A 25,145-nucleotide genomic window follows, 5' to 3' on the forward strand; every position below is an offset into this window, starting at 1 on the left:
ACCATGACCTAGGTAATCATTCCTCTATTTTTAGACATTGATTTGTTTCCGGTTTGACGGATATTCTTTCCTTTTGTTCCCGTTCCTGTTATGGTCATATGAAATGCAAAATTTTACAAATATTTAGGACTTTTTTTTTCTTAGTTATGGACATTTTTTAGTTCGATTTTGAGAACACTGTTTCAACTAATGGCTGTTGACCTCGGGGAAAGAAAAGGTAGTTACAATCTAGTTTCTTAAGGAAGGCAAATTAATACAACTCCAAGAAATCCCATGCCCATTTACTGCAGGTTTTTCCACATCTGAGTGCAACATGGATTTATTGTTCCACCCATCCATTGCGGGGGGGGGGGGCAGGGATTGAATTAAATCAAGGACGTGAATATGCAGGAGTCGAACACGTTCACGACCTTGACTTCCTTCGATCCCCACACACAGGCCGGATCCAAGAAGTAGGTATTCGTTTTATTTGAGGCACAGAGAGGTCAAGGTGCGTGACCCAGGTCACACAGCTGCTAGGAGAGAACAGAGAACGCCTTTCGCAGACTCTGAATTCCCAGCTTTCCCACTGAGCTTCGGAAAAAAATGTCCCCACACGCTACCACCCCTCGCCTAAGAATGGGTAGGATCGGACTGGGGATGAAGGAACAACGAGGTTCCATAGCAGCGGTCGCCAGCTGAGCTAGGTGACTCCTCCTCGCTGGCGCTCCGGCGCAGCCGGCTTCGAGCATGCCCAGTGCGCTCCCCGTCCGTCTTACCGGTACCGTCCGAGCGCCCCAGCTCCAGGTTTTTCTGACGACCAGAGGTTGGGGCGGGGCGCGGGGCGGGTCCTCTTCCTGGGTCTCCCGGGCTCTGTCGGAATTCCCCCGGCACCACTCTCCAGCGGCGCAAGGTGCAGTGGAGCTACCCCGGACGTGCAACGCGGGGACAGAGATCGAAGTGGGTACCTGGTGCTGCCGGCGCCCGCCCCATGGCCTTAGGCCGACCTGCCTCCTGGACCTCAGGCATCGAGTCCGGACAGGATGTTTTCAACCCTCTCTACATCTCTTCATTCACATATTCATCCAACAGATAGTTTTTGAGCACCTACTGTGTGCCAGGCGCTGCTGTCGTGTGTGGGACACTGCAGCCAAGACAGGCACCATTGCAGTCCCACAGCTGAAATTCCTAGGCGAATAATACACAATAAGAAGTAAGCAAATTAGAGGAAGTCAGTTATCGACCTCATCTGCTCCTCTGTGCTCCTTGACATTGCCTAATTGGTCCTGCGCCTTAGGGTCTTTGCACTGGCTATCCCCTCTGCAGGAAATGCTCTTTCCAATTTATCTGCGTGGTTGAAATGTCACCTCGGTGTTACCTGAACTGACCACCTCATTGAAAACTGCACTCCCTCCACCCCAATTCTCCTTACCCTGTTCTGTTTTCCTCGTAGAACTTCTCACCTTCCAATATACCATACAGCTTGCTTACTTGTACGTTATTGTCTGTCGCCTGCCTCTCCCCTCAAACTCCACCAGGGGACAGGATTTTTGTCCATTTGATCACCACGCGTAAAGAACCGGAATAGCTGATCAGTAATTATTTGTTGAATGAACTAATGAATAAATAGTGATAGATGTGAAAAAATAAAGCGAGGAAATGGAGAGAACAGGAGGAGGGTAGTTGTTTTAGTAAAGTGGTCAGGGAAGACCTCTCCCAGGAGTTCCTTTGTGCGATGAGAAGGTGGCAGACACGTAAAAAGCTGGGCAAAGACGTCCCACAAAGAGAGAAAGGCGTGTGGAGGCTGGCCAGGTTCTGAGTGTATGTTGGAAGAAGGGTGCTCCCGGGCTGCAGTAAGGCAGGTGTGAACTGAGGCGGAAGAGATGAGGTAGGGGGCCCATAAATCTTCGGGAGAAGGTTTAAGCTCGGAAGCTTACTAATGGAGGGCGTGAGCACTGGACTGGGAGTCAGCAGGACCCTCGAGACAAGACTCCCCCGTATCTCGCAGATTTGTTAAGCTGGTTGCTTGACGTTCCTAGGTATGAAATCTTTGAGGGCCGGGTACATAGTAGGTGCCCAATAAATGGTTATGGGACGAATATGTGCGTGCACGCGCGAGGGGATTCGGGGCTGCCCAGAGTCCGGCCCAAGAGGCCCAGTGGCTGGGAGGCGCGTCCCGGTGAGAAAGCTCGGGGCGCGGAAGCCCCGCAGGGCGGCCAGGGCGCCCGCCCCCCGCCCAGCGCGCGGGCCCGTCGCGGCCGGCCCGACCGGCGGGAGCCGCCCGCGGGCGGCACTGGGCATGCTCAGACGGCGTCCAGGTCGCGCCGTGAGCGAGCGAGCTTCCGCGCCGCCCGCAAGCGCGACCTACCTGGGCGCTCCGCGCCCCCGGATGCTGCAGGTATGGCCCGGCGCGACCCCAGCGGGCCGAGTGCGGGGCGCAGGCCGACCGGGGTCTGGGGTCGCGCTCGCTCCGCCCCGCCTCCACCCGTTCCCAGGCGCACGGCGAACGCGCGGGCGGGCTGGCGGACGCGGCAGCCCCGGGGTCTTGGCGCCACGTCGGGGCAGGGAGGGGGCGCCCCCGCCGCTCTCACCTGGCGGGGCCAGGCCGGAGCGACAGGCCGGGCCGGGTGGGGCTCGCTTTCTGGCGGGTGCCGGGACGCGGACGCGGCGGGGCGTGGGCGTGCGCTCTGACCCGGGCTTGGGCGGACACGACTGGCGGAACCCGCGCGGCCGGCGGCTCCGGAGGGCCCAGCTGCACAACGACCCTGGCCCCCGGACGCAGAGGGGCGCACAGCTCTCTATGAGCAAGCCACCCCGGCAGCCAGACCTTCGCCCAGCTCCCAGGGCTAATTCGCCTCTTGGCTTTCAAAGATGGCATTTCCTGGGCCTGGCACGAACTCCAGCGCCAATAAATCTATCCTGTTCCGCGGGCAATGTGGATTGGTTTATCAGGTACCTGGGGAGACAGCTGCAGTGGGAGAGTGAATGTGAGCTCCCAGCCACCCCCACCCCGCACCCGATATTCCCATTTTCAGCAACCTAAACTTACTGAGAAGTTGCGGTTGCCTTAAAAATTCATGGGAAGTTGAGACAGCTTGACACCTGGGTTGTCCGAGGTGGTGGAAAGAACTTGTGACTTGGAAACTGGAGACCTCTGGTCAAGTCGGTCTCCCCCCTTGGCCAGCTGGTGACCTTGAGCGAGTTGTTTAACCTCTCTGATCCTCAGTTTTCTCCCCTGCAAACAGCCGGTAATAATGCTCATCTCACTGGGTTGTTGGGTGGATTAAGTGGGATAAATTATGTGGAGGTGTTTGGCTCTATGCCCGGCACAAAGCAAGCGAGCAGTTGGCGTGATGTGAATTTAATTCGTTTAGAGACCCTCGTGGCTCCCATTTCACCAGGAAATTAGAATTAGGAAAGCATCTTCAGGGCCTAGTGACAGAGTGACAGCCCCTCTCTTTGTGCCCTGGAGAACTTCAATGAAGTCAAGGGCTTTGGAAAAACAATTCAGCTGAATTGTAATCGGAGAGCATCTTTAAAAGCAGTTTCATACATTCAGAAACTCCAGAAGTTGGCAGTTCAGCTGTACTTACAAGCCGTTTTGTGAGAAGATCTGTCCTGCAAATGTTTACGCATATGATGCTTGAAAATAAAGCCTAGTTAGGAAGATTTCTGTTCTAAAAAGCTTCTTAACCCAAATTTTAGTGATTATTTAGAGAAGGGTTCCCTTTAAAAAATTTTATTTGTTGATTTTTGAGAGAGAAAGAAACATCAGTTTGTTGTTCCACTATGCATTTATTGGTTGATTTTTGTATGTGCTCCGACCAGGGATCAAACACACAACCTTGGTGTCTGGGGTGATGCTCTGACAACTGAACTACTTGGCCAGGGCCTCCATCTGGGTGTCTTAACCTCTTGGCTGGGGTTAGTTAATTCCTTGTTGTGGGGCCTGTCCTATGCATTGTGGGATATTGAGTAACATCCCCCTGTCTCTGGCCCCTAAGTTTCAGTATCAGTCCCTCTCCCTCAGTTGTGCCAACCAAAAACACCTCCGGACATGGCCAGATGTCCCCTGGGGGCCAAATATCCTGCCTGGCCTTTTAGATCCACTCCTGTTTTCTGTCACTAGCCTATTGGAGTTTGAGAATTTCGTCTTACGTTTTTACTGTAATAATAACCTTTGTATAACCTTACAGAACTGCACAGAGTACATCCACATGCATCAACTCATTTAATTTTTACAACTCCCCCTTGAGGCTGGTGTTACTCCCATTTTACAGACGGGGAAATTGAGGCTTTGAGCCACTGAGTACACATTCGTGGTGTAGGTGGGATATAACTTAGGTCTTCTGGTTCCATGGGCAGGTTTTTTTGTTCTACACAAGCCGCCCTTTATTGTAGGAGACTTTCAAATAGATGACTTTCCTGATGATTAAATCAGGATGTAAAGTAGATTGGAAACTGGAAACCTTTCTGAGATTGACTAGTTGAACATTAACAACAGTAGGCTATTATCTGACAGAGTAGGTCGTTCTAGTTAAATATTCTAGTTTATAGTGAGCTCCCATAAATCCCACGTATAGTTAATGGAACACCAATTTGCAGAGAATTAGAGTAGAATAAAATGTGCCTACTACTCTGTATTGATCCTGAGTTGTCTCTGGTGATTTGCCATCTCCTAAAACGGATTCCTATATGCAAATTAGACATTAGCTGGGGAATGTAAAAGGTCAGGTTACTGAAGGCATTTCAGAGTGCCTGAGGCATTCTGTTCAGCCAGCATTTATTAATTAAGCTGCTTCTATATGGCAGATGCAGTGCTGGCCCACACACCCCAGCAAAAACAGGGTGCAAGGGGAGACTTTTTTTGTAAGGGAAGGGCAGGTTCTGGCCCCAAAAGACTGCTTGGGCAGGAGAAAGAACCTAAGTTAACACAGAGTCAGATTGAGGGTCCCACACTGCTTCGCCACTCTTGTCTGGTTTCAGCAAACTGATTGTCGAGGATGCACTGGGAGATTTCACATACGTTGTTTAATTTCAGTGTCCTCCCTGTTCCCATTTTGCAGATAAGGAAACAGGAAAGGTTGTGTGGCTCCAGAAGCAAGAGGGATGTATTTCGAGCTTTTGAACCTGTGGGTCCAGGTTCAGGAGGGATTCCATATTCCAAGATGGACAACTCACGAGAGAGGCCTATTTGGGGGGACCAGAGGGAACAGGAAGCCCCTCGGGGTTTTTGGCAGGTTGGGAGGGGACCAGCAATTTGTGGTCCCTCCCTCTCTACCCAGGAGAGTGCCAGTTGGTCATAATCCCAGCCCTCACCTTCCTTCCACCAGACAGTGGTTCCTGGACAGCAAGTCCCATTTCTTCTCAGGGTCTGTTTCAGGGGCTGGAATGCCTAAGGCACTCTGCACTTGTCCTGGTGTTGACAGGCTGGTGGGGGCAGGGCAGCCTGCTGGTGTGCTTCCCCAGCCTCAGCTCTCCTTACTAACTCCAACAGAGACAGCACCAGATCTGGTCAGCGTCCACACTGCCCTTGCCTGGGTCCCGGCAACCGCAGCCTCTGTTCTCACAGGTATCTCCTTTCATCTGCCTGAGGGGGAACTAAAGGGAGGGCTTGGTAGGCGCCTGGCTGAAATCTGATCTGGTCATGGGTCCCGAACCAGTGATCTTGCATCACGTAGCTTCTGGTTGTGCCTTCAGTGAACACCAGCTGTGAGCACAGATTTAACAGCAAATTCGGAGATTTATTGAGTCTATACTATATGACAGGCATTAGGGTTAGAGGTGAAATTCAAACCCCTGTTGTGGGAGGATTCAGGGTAGAGTTGGGAAAACTGATCTATGTATGTGATCTCTCTGTCCACCTGTCTATCTGATAACTGCCTTAAAAGAGGATAAAGCCAGATGCAGAGAGGCCAGTGGTCTGATGGGCATCAGGGAACATCATAGGGAGTAGCTGGCGTTTGCTTTCAGCCTTGAAGGTAGAGAGAGATGGTATTCAGAGGGCAGACGGAACAGCAGGTGCAAAGGCTCAGACGCATGTAGACCTTGTGTGTTTCAGGAGCAACGACTCTTCCCAGGTCCAGGCTTCTGAGCTTGGTTGATGTAGGACCCCCTCCTGTAGTTAGGTGCACTCCCATCTCGGGCCTGGCCGCACTCAGCCCAGGGGTAAGAGCTGGTTCTCCCCCCTTTCCTGGGATAGGAGCAACGCTTCTAGGTTGTCTTCGAGGCATGAGCCCCTTCTGCCCAGGACGCCTCTGGTTTCAGTTATTCCACACTGATAAAGCACTTACTGGCTGCCGGGCGCTGTTCCTGAGTGCTTTCCAAACACTGCCTCACTCATTTGGTCTTCATAGCAGCCCCCAAACTGCGCTGCCTCCCTGGGTATTGGCCTCTGGGTAGGCAGGTAGGGGCAGAGCTCATCTCCCCAGTCTGTGCCCCTCTGCGGGCCATGCTCCGATCGTGGTCCGCCTTCTCCTGGCTCGTCTCTCGCTGTGGTACCAGAGAACAGCCGGGCCGAGGGTTCTGGCGCAGCGCTGACTGCCTCGGATCTTTCCCCAGCCCTGCTTCCTTCAGGGGCCTGCAGGGCTCCCTAACCGCGCTTTCCGAACCGGAGATTGGGGACTGTGGTCGGAGAAAGAATGTTTGTGTTGCGTTTTTTGTGCAAGAGGAGGCCTGGGAGGTGTTGTTTGGATACTGAGAGAGTGGAATTTTTGAGACATTTCCATGGTTTATGTGGAAAGTTAGGAGAGAGGATTTGAAATTGGGATAGTCCTGGAAAATTCAGGTCCTATGATTTATGGTCAGGATACACAAAGTTTTAGTAAATATTTAAGCAGTGTGTTGTTTGGAGTGAAATTTCTGCACCTCAGCCTGTTGCAGCCTCAAGAGGGGATAAACAATACCTTCTGGTCCCAGAACCTGGCGAATTCCCACAAGCCCCCATTTCAGGATGGGGTGAGAAAACCGAGGCTCAGAGAGAGGAAGTGGCTGCCTGAAGGGCACCTTGTTCCTGAGTAGGACAGCCAGGATTTGAACCCACATCTGTCCCCAGACAAGTCATTGAACCGTAAAATGAGACTAATAATAGAACCTGTGTCTTTAAAAAAAAAAGATTTTATTTATTTTCAGAGAGAGGGGCAGGGAAGGACAAAGAGAGGCAGCAATGTGGGGTTGCCTCTCGTGTACCCCCAACCAGGGACCTGGCTGAACCCAGCCATGTGCGCTGACTAGGAATCGAACCAGTGACCTTGTGGTTCATAGGCAGGCGCTCAGTCCACTGAGCCACACCAGGCAGGGCAGATCCCGTGTCTTTTAAATTGACTATTTTAAATAAGTTTATGAACAAAAACCTACTAAGGCAGAACTCAACACAGAAGGTTCTGCTCCCTTTGTGGTCAGGCGCCTGCCCCTGCAGACAAGCAGTTTGTCAAGTTCAGTGCTGAGAGTCGCGGTGGGCGAGTCGTGGCTCACTCCCAGGGCAGGGCTACAGGCTCAAGCTCTTAGCACTAAAGGTATGTTCCACAGGGGCAGGATCCAGGACCAGAGAGGGGCCGTGGCCAGCTGGATGCTGTGTGGGTGAAAGGCACTGGTCTGACTTTGGGAGTGGGGTGTGAAGCCCTGGCCCCTGTATCCCACTTGTTCAGGGGAGTCCGCCTCAGTGTAGACCTGAGGTTCTTGGTGAGAGGGGCAGCAGCCAGCTCTGTCATCTGACCCTTGACCCTGACCACTGGTGGGCCTGGAGAGGGCGTGCTTCCCTCCCCGATCTGGTTATCGAACTTACACATGGTTTGTTTTAGAGAATTAAAATTAAAATGTCAGGGAGAAAAAAAATTGGGTTGTGAGAATCTGGAGCCTTCTTCCCCCTCCCCAGCTTTGGGGCTTCGCTCCGTGATTGCAGGTGCCTTCCCTCACCTTCCCGACTCCGGTGAGCCTGCCTGCCAGGAACGCTCACGCCACCAGCTCTGTCTCCTGTTACAGAGCTTTTCACAGTCGCAATTTTGCAGTTAATTAGTATCATTAGTTGTATTGTTACCTGTCTCCCCAGTTACACTGTGAACTCCGCGAAGTCTTTCTTTAAAAAAATAATCGTCTCTGAGACTTACTATTTTCTTTTAATTTTTTATTTTGACCTAATTCAGACTTAGAAAAGCTCCAAGAATAGAACAAAGAACTCCCGTCTGCCCTTCATTCTGATTCCCCAAATGGTACCATTTAATCACCTTTATTTTAGCCGTCTCTCTATGTATGTATTTTACCTGAGCCATTTAAGGACTAGTTATAGACTCTTCCTTTCCCCCAGATACGTCAGCGCATTTCCTGAAAATGATGACATTCTCCTATATAACTGCAGTTCAGTTTTTAGAATCAAGAAATCAGTGTTGTTACAGTACTATCTATAGACCTTATTCAGGTATTGCCAGCTGTCTCGATGGTATCCTTTGTAGCAAAGAAAAGCCCAGAGATGGGTTGCATTCGGTTGTCATGTCTCTTTAGTATCCTTTATACTGGAAAGTTCCTGCACCTTTCTTTGTCCTTTACGACTGTGAAGTCTTTGCAGAGTGCAGGCCAGTGGTTTTGTAGAATGCCCCTCTATTTATGTCTCTGTTTTAACTCTCTATTGTATCCCCATTGCCCCTGAAACATCACATGCACTCAGTAAGTATTTGCTGAATGAGGAGACCATACGATAGGCGGGAGGAAGAAGCCAGTTTCCCTCATTCCCACTCTTTTCCTTGCTGAAGGATGTTGTCCTTAGTTGCAACCACACTGTGTGCAGATTTGAATCTTGCTGTTTTTATAACACAGCTTTCCCCGGGAAAGAGAGACTTCCTCGGGGGATAGTGAGCTTGCTGTCCCTGCAGGTATGCAAGCAGACACTGGGTGGTGGCTTGGCAGGGGTGCTGGAGAGGGGAATGGAACATGTGATGAGGCGTGGGACTCAGCCTGCGTGTCCTTCCCAGCCCCTAGCAGCCTTCTCTAACTGGGACTCTGACTTTGCAGGCCTGGGCACCCAAGAATGGGATGACTAGAATTTCTTATCCGAACCAGAGCATTTTGAGAATAAAAAGGGCAGCTATTAATAATTGTATCTAATCTGCTAGCCTTGACCGGGACTACCCTAGGCAAATGAGGATGTGTGACTCTACCCAGTGTGACTTGAGGTTGGAGGTCTGTGCAGGGAAATCAGCCTGGAAAACTTTCCAGCAGGGTTTTCTACCCTTTATCTGGATAAAGACAGAACTGATCTCCCTGGCACTGCCTGCCGGGCCCACGTTCGTGGCCCTGGTCCCTCTGTGGTCGCATCTCCCTGGGCCTGCTTTGCTCCTGGTGCACCAGCCTTCTTGCAGCCCTCTCCTCACCTGCTCCTTCCTGCCATGGGACTGCCACAGCCTAAAATGTTACTTGTGCATCCAGGCTGGATGGAGAAGGAAGGACAGGGTCTGTGATAGACGCACAAAGGGGACAAGAAAGCCAGCTTAGCTTCTCACTGACCAAATTCTAATGGAATGTAAGAGCCAGGGGGTCGGAGTGGGGTAGGGCGGGAGATTAGCGTCTCCCTAGACCTCATCGTCCTTTTCCGCCTGTGGCTCACCCTTGCACCCTGTCTTTCCTGCACGAACACTCACGGCCCTCTCCCAGCCCTAGTTCTAAGACCAGGACCAAGTCACTGGCCTTTGGCAGAGTCACGGAAGCAGGTGTCAACTTGGGACCCAGGCACAAGAGGACGAGTGTTGCATGAGTGGTAGGTGTAGACAGGGCCTTGGATACAGAGGAACCAGGCAGAAGAGCAGCCTCTAGGAATCCCGGTAACAAGGTCAGTTGGGAGCCATTTATCAGGAAGCCTAGAGTGGCGGCGTTGAAGGCTCAGGCTCTCTGGTCAGAGGTGGTAAGCTCTGGGGTCCGTGTTATCTGGCACTTTAACCCATTTTCTGCCTAGCAACAAATACAAACCCTGACTTCCTGGGTTAAAAAACCCCGTAGGATGAAAATGCGAAGGTATGTCTTTCTGGGGCAACCCAGTCACGTGGACTTCACGAACACGGTCCGGTCCAGTCCAGTCCAGTATTTTTATAACTCTGTGCGTCGGTGGCAGTAATGGAAAAGCCAGTTAGTGAAGGAGAGTTCTAGTTCTTAGAGTGCACGATACTACCACATACTGAACATTGGAAAGGTTCCCTAGCTAACTGTTGTATTCTGTTTTAGTAGTTAAAAATGTTCTTTTCCACCCTCAGGCTCAGCTGTGTAAAAGCATTTACTTCGAGGTCACTTTTTACAGGACGGAAAGAATCGCACAGCGTCAGAACGGGAAGGGGTCTCAGAGCCTTTTCCAGCTCCGTCTTTTTTCAGGTGGGGAAACCGAGGCCCAGAAAGGGTGTGGCACACTCGAGGGCACACGGGCGGTCCCAGAACAGGGACTGGTACCTGGGTTGTCCAGTTTCAGGCCCCCAGGTCTCAGGTTTGTTTTCTAGACCTCATTTCAGGAAGTTTATTAGATTGTATATTTCTGTAATTTTGTTAACATGCTGTGGCGTTTCTCTAACTATAGAAATCAGTTGTGTTGGCATTGAAGCAGTCGTGAATTTCTTGCTCTTTTCTGTAGAAGCTGCTAGGGTTTTTTTTTCATACAAAAAAAGATGTTATGTCCTTGCTGTTGGATTTCTATATTCTATACAAGTGTTTCTTAGACTTTGGCACATCGGAATCAGCTGTTAAAACACAGGCTCCTAGGCCCCGCCCCCTGAGTTTCTGATTCAGTGAGTCTGAATCAGACTGCCCGGTGGGGCCTGAAAACGTGTGTTTCTAACAATCGCCCCCCTGATGCTGCTGGCTCAGAGGCCGGGGACTATGCTTTGAGGACCTCCGCCCCAGGATTAGTGACAGTTTCAGACAGTGTGCCCTGCACTTTGCACCCTGCATTCTGTCCTCTCTTGTTACCCCCTGCCCCCAGCCGCCCCCGACCCTGCACCCACCTAACCATTTCCCTCTCTCCAGATGTCCCTGTTGTCCCCACCTCCTCAGATGACCCCAGTGCCTGTGGCCCTGAGATGTCAAGGCCATCCCGTGGGAGCCTCTTCACCTTTGCCACTCCTTCTTCATTCTCTGGCTCCTCTTGTGCCTTTCCTCCAGTCTGAGAAAATGCGAGTTTCCGGCTCAAGCTTACCTGTCCACTTACCGTTAAAGACGGTTGTCCCTCCACCCGAGGGAAGAAAGCTGCTCCAGGCCTGTTCCCTCCCCCTCACTGCCTGCTGACAGGTGGTCTGCAGTCACGGAGAAAGCTTTGCTCTTTCCTCTCCTGACACAGACACTGTTCAGTTCCAGGTGCTCAGGTGTCCCGTACCTATAATGAAAGCCATGCCTTTTTTAAATTGTGCTAACACACACGTAATGTAAAATTCGCTGTGTTGACCCGATTTAAGTGTGCGGCTCGGTGGCATTAAGGACAAAGTGCAGTGCCGCCATCTCCCTGTGCAGCCACTGAACACTTGTCACCTTGCAAGACAGACCCCATACCCATGACACACTAACTCTCCCCATCTGCCTCCCCCAAGTCTCTGGCAGCCGCCCTTCTACTCTCTGTCTCTGAATTTGACTGCTCTGGGTACCTCACGTAAGTAGAATCGTACAATATTTGTCTTCTTGGGATTGTCATATCGCACAGCACGATTGATGTCCTCCAGGTTAATCCATGCTGTAGAATGTGTCAGCATTTCCTTCCTTTTGAAGGCTGAATCCACATTCAAGGGAACATTTTCCCTTGAATGTGGATGTCTGGACATCCATGGGCACTTGCTTTGTCTTCACCTTTTGGCTACTACAAATAGTGCCACTGTGAACATAGGTATACAGAAAGGCAATTTTGATTAAAGGGGACTTGGCACATCAGGTGAGATGTTTAGACAGCTGTATAGCAGTCCCAGCTTTGTCTGCCCCTGTATCCACCAGCCTGACACCCCCAGGCTTCCCCACTGGCCCCATGGTTAACATCACCTTGCTGTGATGGCCAGGGACCACTCACTTGTCAAGACCATGGCCAGTTGCCCCTTCCTCATGCCAGGGCCTCTGTGACGCAGCCTCCCTCCTGCTTTCCCATCCGCCTTGGCTCATCCTCTGCTGTCTGTTCCCTTTATCCTCTGCTCTTACCGTCCTGCAGGCTTCCTGGGTGAACTCACCTGATCCCCTCATCAGGGGCTCAGGGGTCTGAGTCTCCAGCCCAGTCATCTCTGGGCAGTTCAGGTCCTGTGTATGTCACATCTGAACACCTCCCCAGCTCCTATGCACATCCAGAACGGAGCTCGGCACCTTCTTCCTTAAACACACCCTCTCCGTGAGTCTTCACCGTGAAACCCCAGGGTCACGCCTCACTCACCCCACACCTGCACTGCACAGATCTGCCTGAGAAATCTGTCCTCCAGCCGCCCTCCTTCACAAACTGGGCTAGTTCCTAAGCGTCTCCCTTTTATTTCCACTGTTGCTTAGTGTCCCCAACAAGGCCCTCACACCCGTACCTCCTTCACGTTGCTACCAGAGAGTGTCCCCTACAAAAATACGTAAGATCACTTCATTCTCTGCCAATTCCACATGACCTGGCTCCGTCTGGCCTTGCTTCCCCCCATCTCCACCCAAGGCCCCCCACACCGAACGCGTCCGGCCAGGGCTTCCCTAGTTCGGTGTGCAAATGCAGATTCCGGTTCCAGGGCTCTCACCAGCTCCCAGGTGATGCTGAGGCTCTGGGCCGCAGACCGCGTGCTGCTTAGCCAGCCTCCAGGTCTGCATTTCACAAACCAGGTTCTACCAACATGTTTTCAGCCTATAGATAATGTAAGAATTAAAACATTTTTGTGTTATAATAACGTTTCTTGTTTTCTACAAAATTAGTCCTGAAATTTTCAATCATAAGGGCAGATTCGCTGTTGCAGTGATTATATGCTACTAAAAGGCATTTTCCCCAGGCTAAGGAAGCCTTCGGCTTTTTTTGAATTTCCGTATAGGTCCAGGTGCACAGATGTGTGGCGGCGAGGGGGTCGTGAGACTGGTTTCCCTTTAGAGGGGTACGTGCTCAGGGCCGGGGCTCCCTCCTGTGAGCTTCTCCAGGGCAGACGCGTCTGTTACTCTGCTCCATCCCCCAGAGCCCGGCCGGCCTCCTCGGCTGTTGTCTGAAGGGGAGGGCAAGTCTCTGGGCTTCCATAGGGCATCAGTGTGGAAGCACGATTTGGTGGGGGAACACGGGGTCGGAGGGGACCCGGTGTCCACCCTTTCTGGGAAAGGTGCTGCCAGTCATGGGGAAGGAGGGAAGGGTTTCCTGGCAGCTGGGCTTTGCTGGGGGCCACGCAAGGCCCGTTTGGTGACTGCTGCCGAGGCTTTGCTGTGGCGGTTTCGGGCTGCAGCCTGTGAGAGCAGGTGGAGCCAGCGCATCTGGAGGCTCAGAGAAGCAGGTCCCCAGTGGTGACAAATCAGGTTCATGAGGGTGAGGGGGTGGGGTGGGTGTCCGGGGAGGATGTTGTGGCTTCTAACCAGACTGCTCCAGGAGCTTCTTACCTCCTGCCCCCGGTAGGTCTGAGCTCCTTTTTTAGCCTGTCACTGAAGAGGTTTGCAGTCTGGCCTCCGCCCACCTGTCCCATTGTTCTGGGCTACTTTCCCGAGTTTCTTGGTCCCGGTCCAGGGACTGCTCCCCACGTAAAACGCAGACATACTCCCATACAGAATTCTCTCTGCGAGACGGTGGCACTCCTGGTTAACCTCTCGGTGCAGGTTGTAAGCCTGGGGTCATCTGACCCCCCCATGAACTCTGTGAGCCCAGTTTCCTCATCTCTATACTTGGAGTGACAAGTATGTCACCCTCACTAGGGCAGATTGCATGATGACAAGGACTTCTGGTGGCATATGACAATCAGGAGGCGCTGGGTGTCGGTCACTACCTGCCACCTGTCCTCCGCAGTAAGCTTGACGGAGGGCCGTCGTGTGCACATGTCTGCAGGTGGAGCCCGAGGTCCCCGGGAGGGAGAGAGCTGTCATTCGTGTGTGCTGCCCTGGGCAGGTGGGCTGCGGGGGCGGGGTGGTTGGGAGGTGAAGGTCAGGGGAGCTGAGGAAGAGGATGTGGAGGCAGAGGCCAGGGGGAGTTGATCAGGGGGTGCAGAGCAGAGCCTCTCAGACTTTAATGTGCATGTGAGGTGACTCAGATTCCGTAGGTCTGGGGCGAGGCCTGAGATTTTGCATTTTTAACCTGCACCAGGTGGATGCTGATGCCACCGGCCCAGAGCTGCACTTTAAATGGCATCGGCCCAGAGCATGAGTTTTGCTGGGCAGGCTCATGGGGCAGAGAGTGCAGAAAAAGCCACAGAAGCACCCGGCAACATGGAGGTGCCTTAAAGTGGCAGGTGCTCCCGGGCCTCTGGAGCCTGGTGGGTCATATCGGGATCAGATGATGGGTAATGATGAGTGGGGCAGTAGCGACCCCCTGAGGGCTTTGTATTGGGTGATTGGGTTTTGCTGTTTGATATTCTACCCTGCAAGGTCTGGCTTTGCCATTCGAATCCCCCCAGAAGCCATCTCAGGCTGAGTCCCTGGTCACAGTCCAGACAAGGCCCCAGCAGCCAGGGGCACACACTTGTCTTCATTGCGCTCACCACACTGAAGGGTGAGTATCCGTGCATCTCTCTGACAAGCCTGTGAGCTCCCAGAGGGCAGGGAGCTGAGATGGCCTCTTCCCTCAGAACCCCAGCGCCTTCCACGGAGCCTGGCTGCAGCTGGTGCTCATCAAACGCCTGAGGCGTCAGAGAGAGCGACAGAGACAGGGTGTTCACTGGGGAAGAAGATGTAAAGTCCTGTGACTAAAAGGCAGCACCAAGAGCCCAGCACTGAGTTGGGTGCCTGGGAAGGTGTCGGTGTGGATGGGGGAAGATGGTTAAGGAGTCAGTGGGACCTCGAGTGAAAATGCTGAGAAAGACTCCGGGAGGTGGAGTGGGGGCTGTGGAGGGCTGAGTGCCTGGGCGGGCTTGGGCGTCAGGTTTGAGGGACGCTAGTGGGCCCTGTGTTCTCTGAAGGAGTGGAGGGTTCCGCCGGGGAATGGGGATATCAGTCAAGAAACAGTGTGGTGGCCCAGGGTCCAAGGGCAACACGATTTCAGGAGAGGACAGACGCCCACAGTTAGGCAGATGGAGAAGTTCAGCTTCGGGAGGCTGGGAGGGGGAGCCAGCAGGTTGGGGCCCAGTGTGTGGCGGTGCCTGGAGCACACTCGTAGCCTCATACGCCCTGTGAGGTGGGGTCAGCCGCATTTCCCTGCAGAGGAAGTGAAATCTCAGAGAGGCCCCGTGACTTGCCCAGAGCCACAGAGCTGGGGAGTGCAGGGGTCCGGCCTGGCCTGGGGGGTGTGGGCCAGGAGAGCGTCCGGTGGGTGGGGCGTCCCAGCCTTGGAACGGGATTTCTCAGGGACGGTGGTCGCAGACCTTGCGACGACTTCCCTTGTCGGTGCTGTGGCGGGGTTGGGAGGCCTGCTGGCGTTGGGTGCTGGGGGGAGAGGAAGCAGGGTTCCAAAGGCGAGTGAGGGGACAGAGGTGCAAGCAGTTACACACCCTGGGCACCAGGGAAACACCAGGTGCCCTGGCTGCCAGTAAAGCAGAACTTCACTTTGAAAAGCTCTATCAGTTTGATTTTCCTAATGCATTATTGCTCACGGATAATTTAGAAAATACAGAAAGGTGGGAAGAATGGAAAAACTAACGATTCTACTTTTACAGTCTTACAAGTTCCCTTACCTTTATGTTGTAGGTGTGGACATACTGCAGACACAGTTTTATAACCTTTTAAATTTACTATTCTAGTCATTTTCCACGTCACTATGATGTCTGCACGGACATCCTGTGGCTGTTTTGTAACTTATGGTACCGGCCCTCTAAAGATGGAAATCCGCCTTTTTGGTTGTCGTTTTCAATGTTACAAATGCCTCTGGGAGGAAGATCTTTCCAAGGAAAAGGAAAACCAACAGTAGGTCCCTAGGACTAGAACTGCTCGGTCAGACCACCTTCCGGCCGAGCTGGGGAGATGCACTGGTCCCAGCGTGGACACGGCCTTCTAGAAGTGCCGGTGCAAGTCAGCCCTGTGCGCATCAGCTGTTCGCTCACTCATGGTGTACGCAGTGTGCAAGCCTTAAGTGCCGGTGTGGGGAGGCTCCATTCTCTGTGGCCAGGTCAGTGGAGCTGCCAGCTTCTGGGCCGCACGGGGGTGGGTAGGAGCCTTTGATCACCCACGATGTCCCAGGCGCCCGGGGCCGCCTGTGGGCCCCTGTGTGACACTCAGTGACAGGGCGAGTACTGAGAGTGGTGTCCCCCGTTTTGTCCTGTCCATCTGTGCATTCCACAGATACCAACTGCACACCTCACGCTTGCTAGGCCCCGTTCTAGTCGCTAGGGTTACAGCAGTTAAGAAAGAAGTCCCTGCCTTCAAGGGATTTCACTCTAGTAGTGGGAGGTACGGACAGGGAATTGGGAGGAGGCAGGTGGGAAACTGGTGGGTGATTAAGTCTGGTGGTGATAGAGGCTAAGGAGTGTCGGGGAGGCCTCCCCGAGGTAAAATCTGGGCAGACTCAAGAAGAAGGTGGGGGAGTGGGAGGGCCAGCTGGAGGATGCCTGAGGGAGGGCTGGTCCACGCAGAGGAACAGGTGTGAACACCTGAGGTGGGAACCAGCTGAGTGCAACCCGAGAACAGGAAATGGGGCAGCTGGCCGGTGCAGAGAGAGCAGGTGGGGAGGGCAGGAGAAGATCTAGGACCCAGGGGTCTTTTTTTCTGATAGGAGGTTTGGGAACCGGAGGGCTGTTCCTACCGTTTGAAGGAATTCAGCCTAATCTCTTACCCTTTTGTGGCTCATCTGCAGCAGGTGGTCACTGAGGCCTGCGTTTGGTGGTGGAGCCCTGGGGCGTGAGGCCCAGGGTTTGGGAGGTCACTGCCTCCATAGGCCCTTCAGGGTGCCGCTCTGCGCACTGAGGGGCTTGAACTGGGACGCTGGTGAGGCCGTGCTGAGCTTTCTGGGGCTGGGCTCTCTGCCCAGTCAGTTAAGCAGGCTGGTTAGATCTTGGGTCATTTTAGTTTAACTGATAACAGTGTGTGAATACAGTTGTTGCTGTAGATTTAGTTCTCAACACGTTTAGATATCGGATTTACTACTTTGTTGCAAACAAGAGTCTTTCAGCCAGTTGTGGGTGGTCTTGTAGTTGGGGGTGGGGGTGGAGTTTATGCCCTCAGCTGTCCATTTATCTCAATTATTGAGCACTTGCTGGTTAGGCACTGGGATGGCTGCCTACATATACCACAGTGGTGATTTTTAAAAGACCCAGACCCTGTCTTCATGAAGTTCATGCTGTAGTGCTAGCTAGTTCTGCCAGAGAATCGTGGAGGGGAAGGGACCCTGGTCAGAAAAGACAGGGCGGTCCCTACCTCACACCATATACAAAAATGAACCCCAAATGGATCCATGACCTATGCACAAACACTGAAGCCATAAAACCCTCACCGAAACAATTGGGGTAAATCTCCACGATCAAGGTTGAGCGATGGATTCTCGCGCATGACCCCAAAGGCATAAGCAATGAAAGAAATAAGTAAATTAGGCTCATCGAAATTCAGAACTTTGGTGCATCAAAGGACATTATCAAGAAAGTGAAAAGACAACCTACGGAGTAGGAGAAAATGTTTGCGAATCATATATCCGATAATGGTTTAACATTCAGAATAACACAAAGGCCACCTATAACTCAACACCCCAAATTAAGATAAACAACCCAACCTAAAAAATGGGCAGAGGACTTGAATAGCTATTTCTTTGAAGATCTACAAATGGCCAACAAGCACTTGAAAAGATGCTCGACATCCCTGGTCACTAGGGAAAATGCAAATTTAGAAAATACAGAAAGGTGGGAAGCGTAGAAAAACTAACAATTCTACTTTAAAACCATAGTAATATATCACTTCACACCTACTATGATGGTCATCAAAGAAAGGGAAAAAGTACTGGTGAAGGTGTGGAGACAGGGCCCCTCTTTACATCGCTGGTGGGGCTGTAAAGTGATGCGGCTTCTGTAGAAAAGTTTGGCGGGTCCTCAGAAAGTTTTAACATAGAATCACCATATGGCCCAGCAACTCTCATGGATACAGACCCAAAAGAACGGAAAACGGGCCCAAACAGGTGCTTGCGCAGCGACGTTCATTGTAGCACTGTTCACTGGCCAGTGGGGGCAGCCAGCCAGGTGTCCAGTGGACAGATAGCAAAGTGTGATCTATCCATGACAGGGCATGTTCTTTGTCAAAGCGGAGTGAAGTCCTGACACATGCTACAACGTGGGTGCAACTGGAAGACATTAAGTGAAACGAGCCAGATACAAAAAAAGGACAAATACTGTGTTGTCCCACTTACAAGAAATAGCCAGAATAGGCAAATTCACAGACAGGGAAAGTAGAGGTTGCCAGAGGTGGGGGGTGGGAGGGAACGAGAAGTTATTGCTTAATGGGTACAGAGTTCCTGTTTGGAGTGATAAAAGAGTTTGGGATATAGATAGTGGTGACAGTTGCACAACCTTGTGTCACTAAAGCTGATGAGTTGTACACTTACAAGTGGTTAAAATGTGATCTGTCTTACCACCATGAAAAAGACCAGAGCGGGTGGTGTGCGGTGTCTGCCAGGAGATCGACTGTTAGGAACCACCGGGTTCGGGCCCCGCTCGGAGCCAGGCCTCCTCAGCCACGGTCCTTGCAGCCTTTTGCCAGTTCTGCCCCTGTGGGGGAGTCACGTGACGACAGGTGTAGCGTGTCACGGGTCATGGCAGATGCTCAGAGATGCCTTCCCATCCCCTTCAGTTTCACCCTTCCCCAAGTAAAAAGGCGATTCCACCTGGTGCAAAAGACAGAAAACAGTCTTGTGGTTTTGCCCCCGGCAGCAATGACCTGCTCACCTGTTTTGCTGTTTCCCTCCAGGCGGTGGCCTAACCACCCCCCACCCCACCCCCTGCCTGTCTCCACCTTCGTGCTTTTGCCCTAAAGCAGGGCTCCTCTGGGCCTCACTGCACCACTTCATGGGCTGACGTTCGTGCGTGCCCTGGGTCCCATGCCCCTCCCTTCTCTGGGTTTCCTGTGGTTCTTTGCAAGTCTGATAAGCCCCACTCATCAGAAGCCTTGGGAACACGCTGCCATGGCTGCGATCCCACTGGGCAGGAGATTGTTCAGTCGTGACCACCAAGGCCAGTGAAGTGTTTGACAGTGGGGGAGTGGGACAGGGTGGGCTGCGTGACTGTAGAGACAGTACAAATATGACTTTCTAAAAACCAGCGCAAACAAGACAGTGCTGCAGTTTTTATCCGGCAAGAACGCAGCAGAGCGAGCCCTGTGCAGCCGCTGGTCTGCGGGCTGCCCTCCGTTCTCCCTGCAGGGTCAGTGACCCCTGGGGTTCCCAGCCAGCTGTTTCTCCACTGCTGTGGAGGGGCATCCTGTGCACCAGTTTATCAGTTCCCCCACCCCCTGGCTGTCATGAGATCCTTGGGTGAGAGCCAGCACATCTGCCCTGAAGGTGAGCTGGCGAGTGTCTGGTTGAGCTCCAGTTCATTGAGAAGCCGCCTCCCCAGGGGGTGCAGTGCACCTGGGCCTCTATCAGGAGCCCTTGCAGCTCTTCCGTCCCCAGATGCTGGTGCAGTGGAAGGAAGGGGGCTGGTGCTGGAAGGCGGGCTCTGAGCTGGTCACGGGGTAGGATTGGCCTCAGAGAGTGAGGTGGCCCACTCCTGCTCTCCCACCGCTAATGATTAACCCAGGGGCGGCCGGCCTGTGCAGCTGGAAGGGCCTTCACACGTCGCATGCCCTCGCTCCAGCCCACACCTGTTGCCACGGTGAGAGGAAGTCATGCACTGCATTTCCGCAATTCTGAAAGACAAGCGTTCCACCTTTTAGCTTTTCTGAAACTGGCATTTCGCAATCTGAAATACCTGTTTAAATCAATTGTCACCTTAGAACGGAGGGAATATGGTAATAAATACCCAAGTCGTTACTCGGGTTTCTGAAGTTGCAGAATCAATTACGGGGAAAAACGGCTTCCTGGAGCATTTCTCCCCTAAGAGGAAATTTACCAGCACTGTGAGCTGTGGGGAGTGTTCATGAAGATTATCTCAAAGGGTAAGGACATACTTTTAGTCAGTAAATTAGATGTAATAGTGATTAAGTGGGGCCTTTTGCCCTCAGTGAATCACCTGTAATTCACCTCCCTCCCAGTAACAGGAGCCAGTGGACTCACTGGGCAGCTATATGATGCCCCTGCACTGCGCTGAGGATCATCGCCTTATGTGGAGGCTGACTGTGTGCCTGGAGCACAGCTATCCGAGTCTCATCTACCAGTCTGTGAAATGGGAACAGCAAGGCTGCCCTTGGTAGGAGCCTTGGATGCTCCTCAGGGCAGGAAGTCTGGGAGTGGGGACAGGCCAGAGACCAGGGGCGAGGTGGGCAGAACGGGCGGTGGTGATATGGAGTCAGTGCTCATGGTAGCCGGTGTGGGGGGAGAGTCCGCAGTGGGCCGGGCTTTTTGCTAGGTTAGGAGCAAGGTCACTGCTCTTTAAAATGATTTACAGATGAGTACACAAAGCTTAGAAAGTGAATTTGTCGCCTCGGGTAGTGTGGCTCCATTGGTTGGAGCATCATCTCGATATGCTCCATAAAACGAAGGGCCACATGTTCGATTCCAGGTCAAGACACATACCTAGGTTGCAGGTTCAGTCCCCAGTCAGGGCCATTAGAAGAGGCAAACTGATCAATGTTTCTCATATCTGTGTTTTTCTCCCTCTTTCTCCTTTCCCCTCTCTCTAAAATCAATAAGCATGTCCTTGAGCAAGGATTTTACAAAAAAGAAGGGAAAGAAGTGGATTTGCCCACGGTCACACAGCTGGGAGTGGCAGAGCAGAGACTGGAACCCCGGTCGGGTTTGCTTCTCAGGCCTCCAGCTGGCCCGGGTGTCAGTTGGCCTTACAGAGACCCCAGGCAGCCCCCGACAGCGGTGTTCCTGGGGCGAGTCACAGTGGCCCCTGGAAACCAAGAAATGGCTTGCGTCTGTCTCTGGTGTGGTCCCAGCTCCCAGCACATGGAAGGCCTCCGTGCAAACGAGTGCTCCCATAGCAGCAACAAGAGAGATTTTCGTCCGATGATTCCTGAATACTGTTATCCTGATGAGTGTTTCGGCATGGCTTTATACGTCTTTCTTAGAGTTGACGCAGTTTCCTTTCATTAATTTCCTGAGCCCCTCTCACCAAGACCTAAAGCCCTGGAAATCTGACTAGGCTGCATAAAAATACACTTTATCTGAGTTTCTTTACCTGAGTTTCTAGAGGCGCTGGCAGGGTTTCTGTACCTGACAGAACCTGAGATGGCCCTCAGATTAAAACCTTACCAGCAGAGGGTTTTAAAGCTGGGAGGAGCCGTGGAGGCTCTAAGCTGGGAAACCCAGCAGAAAAATAATGGAGTTGGGACTTCCCAGGGCACTCGGCTGATCCGACAAAGAGCGGGATGCCCTGTGGGGGAGGAGTTGGAAGGTGTTTTTCTGTGTTTCCTTGAGATAAAATTATGGCCGGGGCTGGTGGTGGTGAGGATTGGGTTTCCCTGGCCAGGCTGCCACTGGCTTCTAGCTCCTTGGCAGGAGCAGAGCTGGCGGGACGGTCCGGTTGTGAGATTCCAGGCTCTTGGCTGGGATGCGTGGCGATTAGCGCATCTCAAATCTTTCAAAGTGACTTTAGCTGTTTTCTGAGGGCTTCAGCTGCTCCGAGCTGCACAGGGGTGGGGACTGGAGCCTAAGATAGAAATATCAGGGGCTGACACCCAAATGGGCGTGTCCCTTTCCTGAGGGCAAATATTAGCACAGTGTTTTTGTAAAGTTTATGCAACTTGATTCATGTCCCTGTAGAGTAAATTTATTCCATCCTGTTTTCCAGTTTGTTTGGGCCCAGTAGAACTATTCAGAGGGAGAATGAAAAGACTTTAATAGTCTTTTAGGTAGAAATGGCTCAATATAAACCCATCCCATTGTCTGTATTTGAGCTTTGTGCATTGCTTTTAGTGTGTTCATGTTATTTTATATCCCATGTGCCACAGTTTAATGGGCCATTTAATTTTTCTTCCCAAGACTGAGGTGTGAGGTATCTGTTTAGAATTATTTCCTATGAGAATTCCGTGTAAGAAAATCCAGTTTTGAGTAGTGCTGTTCTGAGTAGGGCTTGCATGTACAGAAATTTAACTCTGGCACTGTTGAAACAAGTCATACTAGAATCTTGGTCCTGGAAGCTCAACGTTCATCTGTCCTACCCTTCCAGTTTTATTGAGCTTCTCTGCATGGTTTCCTGTGGTGATGGGAAGCTCCCTCTCTACCAAGGCTGTCCCGTATTTGTGCAGCCTTGGCGGTTCAGAAACTGCTTCTTCTGTTTCACTTCCTCTTCCACCCCTTGGAACTTTGGGGTCTAAGATAATCAATCTAATGATTGTAGTAAGCATAAATACTCTTGATTGGGTCCTGCTAGGTGCCTGTTAATTTGCATAGGTATTACCTTCAGTATGTAAAGCAATGTTGGAAAGCCGAGAAAAATTTCCCCCTTTTATAGATAAGGAAACCAAATCTCAGAGAGGGTGAGCAATCTCTGTAAGTTTGCACAGCTAGTGAGTATCCAGGCTGGACTCCCAGTGTATGTCTCTGCCAGGTTCCATCCCTGCTGACCGACCCACAGCCTCAGGCCGTACCCTAATTTCTGTTCTGTGTCACGACCCCTTGGATTTTTGAAGACCCTTATCTCTTCCCTGAGATTTCCCCAATTCCTCAGACACTCCTACGAAATGTGTTTCCATGGAGTTTCCAAATGTCCATGTGTTTCTCCTCCTGTCTCCTCCTGTAAACCGTTGCACAGGTTTACACACGCAGCGACATTTCTGGACTGCTGCTTCTACCTGGCTCATCTCCCTTTATTCCACAAAATTCCTTGTGGAGCTGTTGTGAACGGGTCCGAGTTCCACCCCGGCTAGGACCCTTCTCCTGTTCCCCTGGCACGTGGGCTTTCATTCCCTTAGAACTTGAAACGCCAGGCACCACTCTGGCCTGGCACACAGCAGGTGCCCAGGAAACGTGCTAATGAAGACTGAAATAATCACAAGCAAGATCGATGGGTCTGTGAAACTGTAGTCCTGCAGTGGGGATGGGAATTTGGCTGGTGCTTGGAGGCTGTTGGGATAGGTTGCCTGCTGCCGGGTCCTGGGAGTCCGTGTCCTCAGTAAGGTTTGGTCCCATTCCTCCTCGGCCTGGCATGTGTCTCCTTCTTCTCCCAGGAGGCAAGCTTGCTGGCCTCTAAAGTTTCCGGGTTCACCGAGTTGGCAGGTAACGGGAGTTTACCAGGCGCCGTTCAGCGGGCGTCCTCGGGGGAGGCCGAGTCACGGCCTTTGTCGTTTCCGTGCAGTCCAGACAACACAAGCCACCAGAGCGTCCTCGCGCATACCGAGAGGCTGCCGGGGGAGACGTGCAGGGGGTTGGCTCGGCACCACCATACCTTTTTCTTAACTGTTAAAAACAAAACAAAACCCTTCTAAAAATCTTATTTAAAAAAAAATCTCATGAAAGTGGTGTTAAAAGTTAGGAGAGTGGTCAACCGTAGGGAGAGGAGTCATGTTTGGGAAGGGGCCTGAGGAGTCCTGCCAGCCTTCTGGACTGGCTCTCAGAATTTCTGCTTCTTCCCTGTATGTGATACTTGGAGAAAAAGGGTGGGGGGAGGTGATGACTTCTTGTACTCACGATTTTCATGTGAGTTTTCCAATCGCTTTGGAGGCAGACTGTGGTTAAGTCAGCTCTCTCCTCATCCCGACCCTGAAAGCTCAGCTCATGGAACATAAGAGGCTGGTTTCTCTTTATAGCAACATTACCTCTTTCCCCAGACTGCCTGCAACTCCCACGGCATTCCTTGTCTTGCCCTTCAGGCAGCGCGGGGCGACTTCTTGTTACCCTCCCAGTATCAAGTATAACTTTTATTTTGTTAGTTTTGCAAGTGTCATGGTGTCGAACCTATAAATAAACCCAACTCCATAATAAGAAAACTATTTGACATTTTGAAGTTGTAGGAGACCAAGGACGCTAATGACGGGTCTCTCTTTGAGTAAACTAATCCCACAAATTACTCCACCCTGCTTCCTGGGGGCTGCAGTTGGAGATCCACTCCCTGAACAAATTACGGGATCTGCGGGACAGACGCTTTGATGCCAGGGTTGTGCTGCTGGAGTATTGGGATAGACAACTGCAAAATAATTTGAGTGTTGAGCCGTGCTATTGAAATGACTGAGCATTTCCCCCCCTTTGGTGGAGGACAGTACAAAGTCAGAGTTTTTAAAGCCTTTCATACATGCATTCACAGAAGCATTTTCATAAACAAAAGGTATCAAGTACTTTTATATTTGCATATCCAAATTAAAAATAAATGTTGTGCATCAGTATTTCCATTGTTAGTTGGGATTACAGAATTCCATTAGCAAGCTTTAACCTTTAAAGATGTTTAAAAATTAATTTTGTGGCTTATAGGCTCAGGACAAATTAGTTGATTGGCCCTCATGTTGAATGAGAAATAAATATGAAAATACCTGCCTTAATAAATGATTTTTTTTCTAATTTAGGAAGTGTTCAGTAGTGATGTTTACATTATAAGCTAGTTTTTAAACTAAGTGTATTTATCTTTATGATGCAGTGTTATACTTTGGAAATTAAAAAAGGCCAAATAAGCAGAAAAAATGGCAGAAGGAAGTATTGATAAGTTTATGAAAATTTTAGCCATGAGGAAAATTAAATTTCCTGTTCCAGATTGTATGGTAATTTGCTTATCAGCTGCACACAATTTAAAATTAATAAGGTAAAATAGCATTTATGGAAGTGTCTTCTAAGTTATAGGGGCATTTCACAAATGAAAGCTAAAATCACGGATTTTTCATTCTTTGGGCTGAGCTTCATTAACCACATTTGCAAAGCCTGGTAAGTCATACAAAATGCACACATCTCTTGGCCTTTGGTTTCTTTGCTTATGACAAGGGCAGCCGTCTCTCACCCACTTCCGAGAAAGTGTGCGCAACAGGCACTGCGGTCTCTTCGTATAACTCGGGTGTTATGACTCGTTAAGAATTGCTGTCTGTGA

The 25,145-nt window shown here is 51.4% G+C and overlaps 1 protein-coding gene across 9 annotated transcripts in view; it reads left to right on the forward strand.

Moving 5' to 3' along the window:
* Window positions 1-2,296: 2,296 nt before the first annotated feature.
* The window catches only part of PTPN3 (protein tyrosine phosphatase non-receptor type 3), a 103,130-nt gene continuing 80,281 nt past the window's right edge, over window positions 2,297-25,145 (forward strand). For 5 of the 9 annotated variants that reach the window (XM_053656174.1, XM_053656172.1, XM_053656176.1 and 2 more), the window contains exon 1: window positions 5,477-5,551. Coding sequence is in view for 2 of the 9 variants with exons in the window: in XM_053656171.1 (XP_053512146.1) it covers window positions 2,913-2,931 (19 nt within the window). In the remaining 7 variants the exon portion in view is untranslated. Of the gene's footprint in view, window positions 2,378-2,689; window positions 2,932-5,476; window positions 5,552-19,848; window positions 20,128-25,145 lie in introns of those variants that run through there. The other 4 variants (XM_053656178.1, XM_053656173.1, XM_053656171.1 and 1 more) reach the window with 4 other exon arrangements.

The sequence above is a fragment of the Artibeus jamaicensis genome, unplaced genomic scaffold (assembly GCF_021234435.1).
Source record: "Artibeus jamaicensis isolate MK-2021 breed Jamaican fruit bat unplaced genomic scaffold, CSHL_Jam_final scaffold_1964, whole genome shotgun sequence".
Classification (NCBI taxonomy): domain Eukaryota; kingdom Metazoa; phylum Chordata; class Mammalia; order Chiroptera; family Phyllostomidae; genus Artibeus; species Artibeus jamaicensis.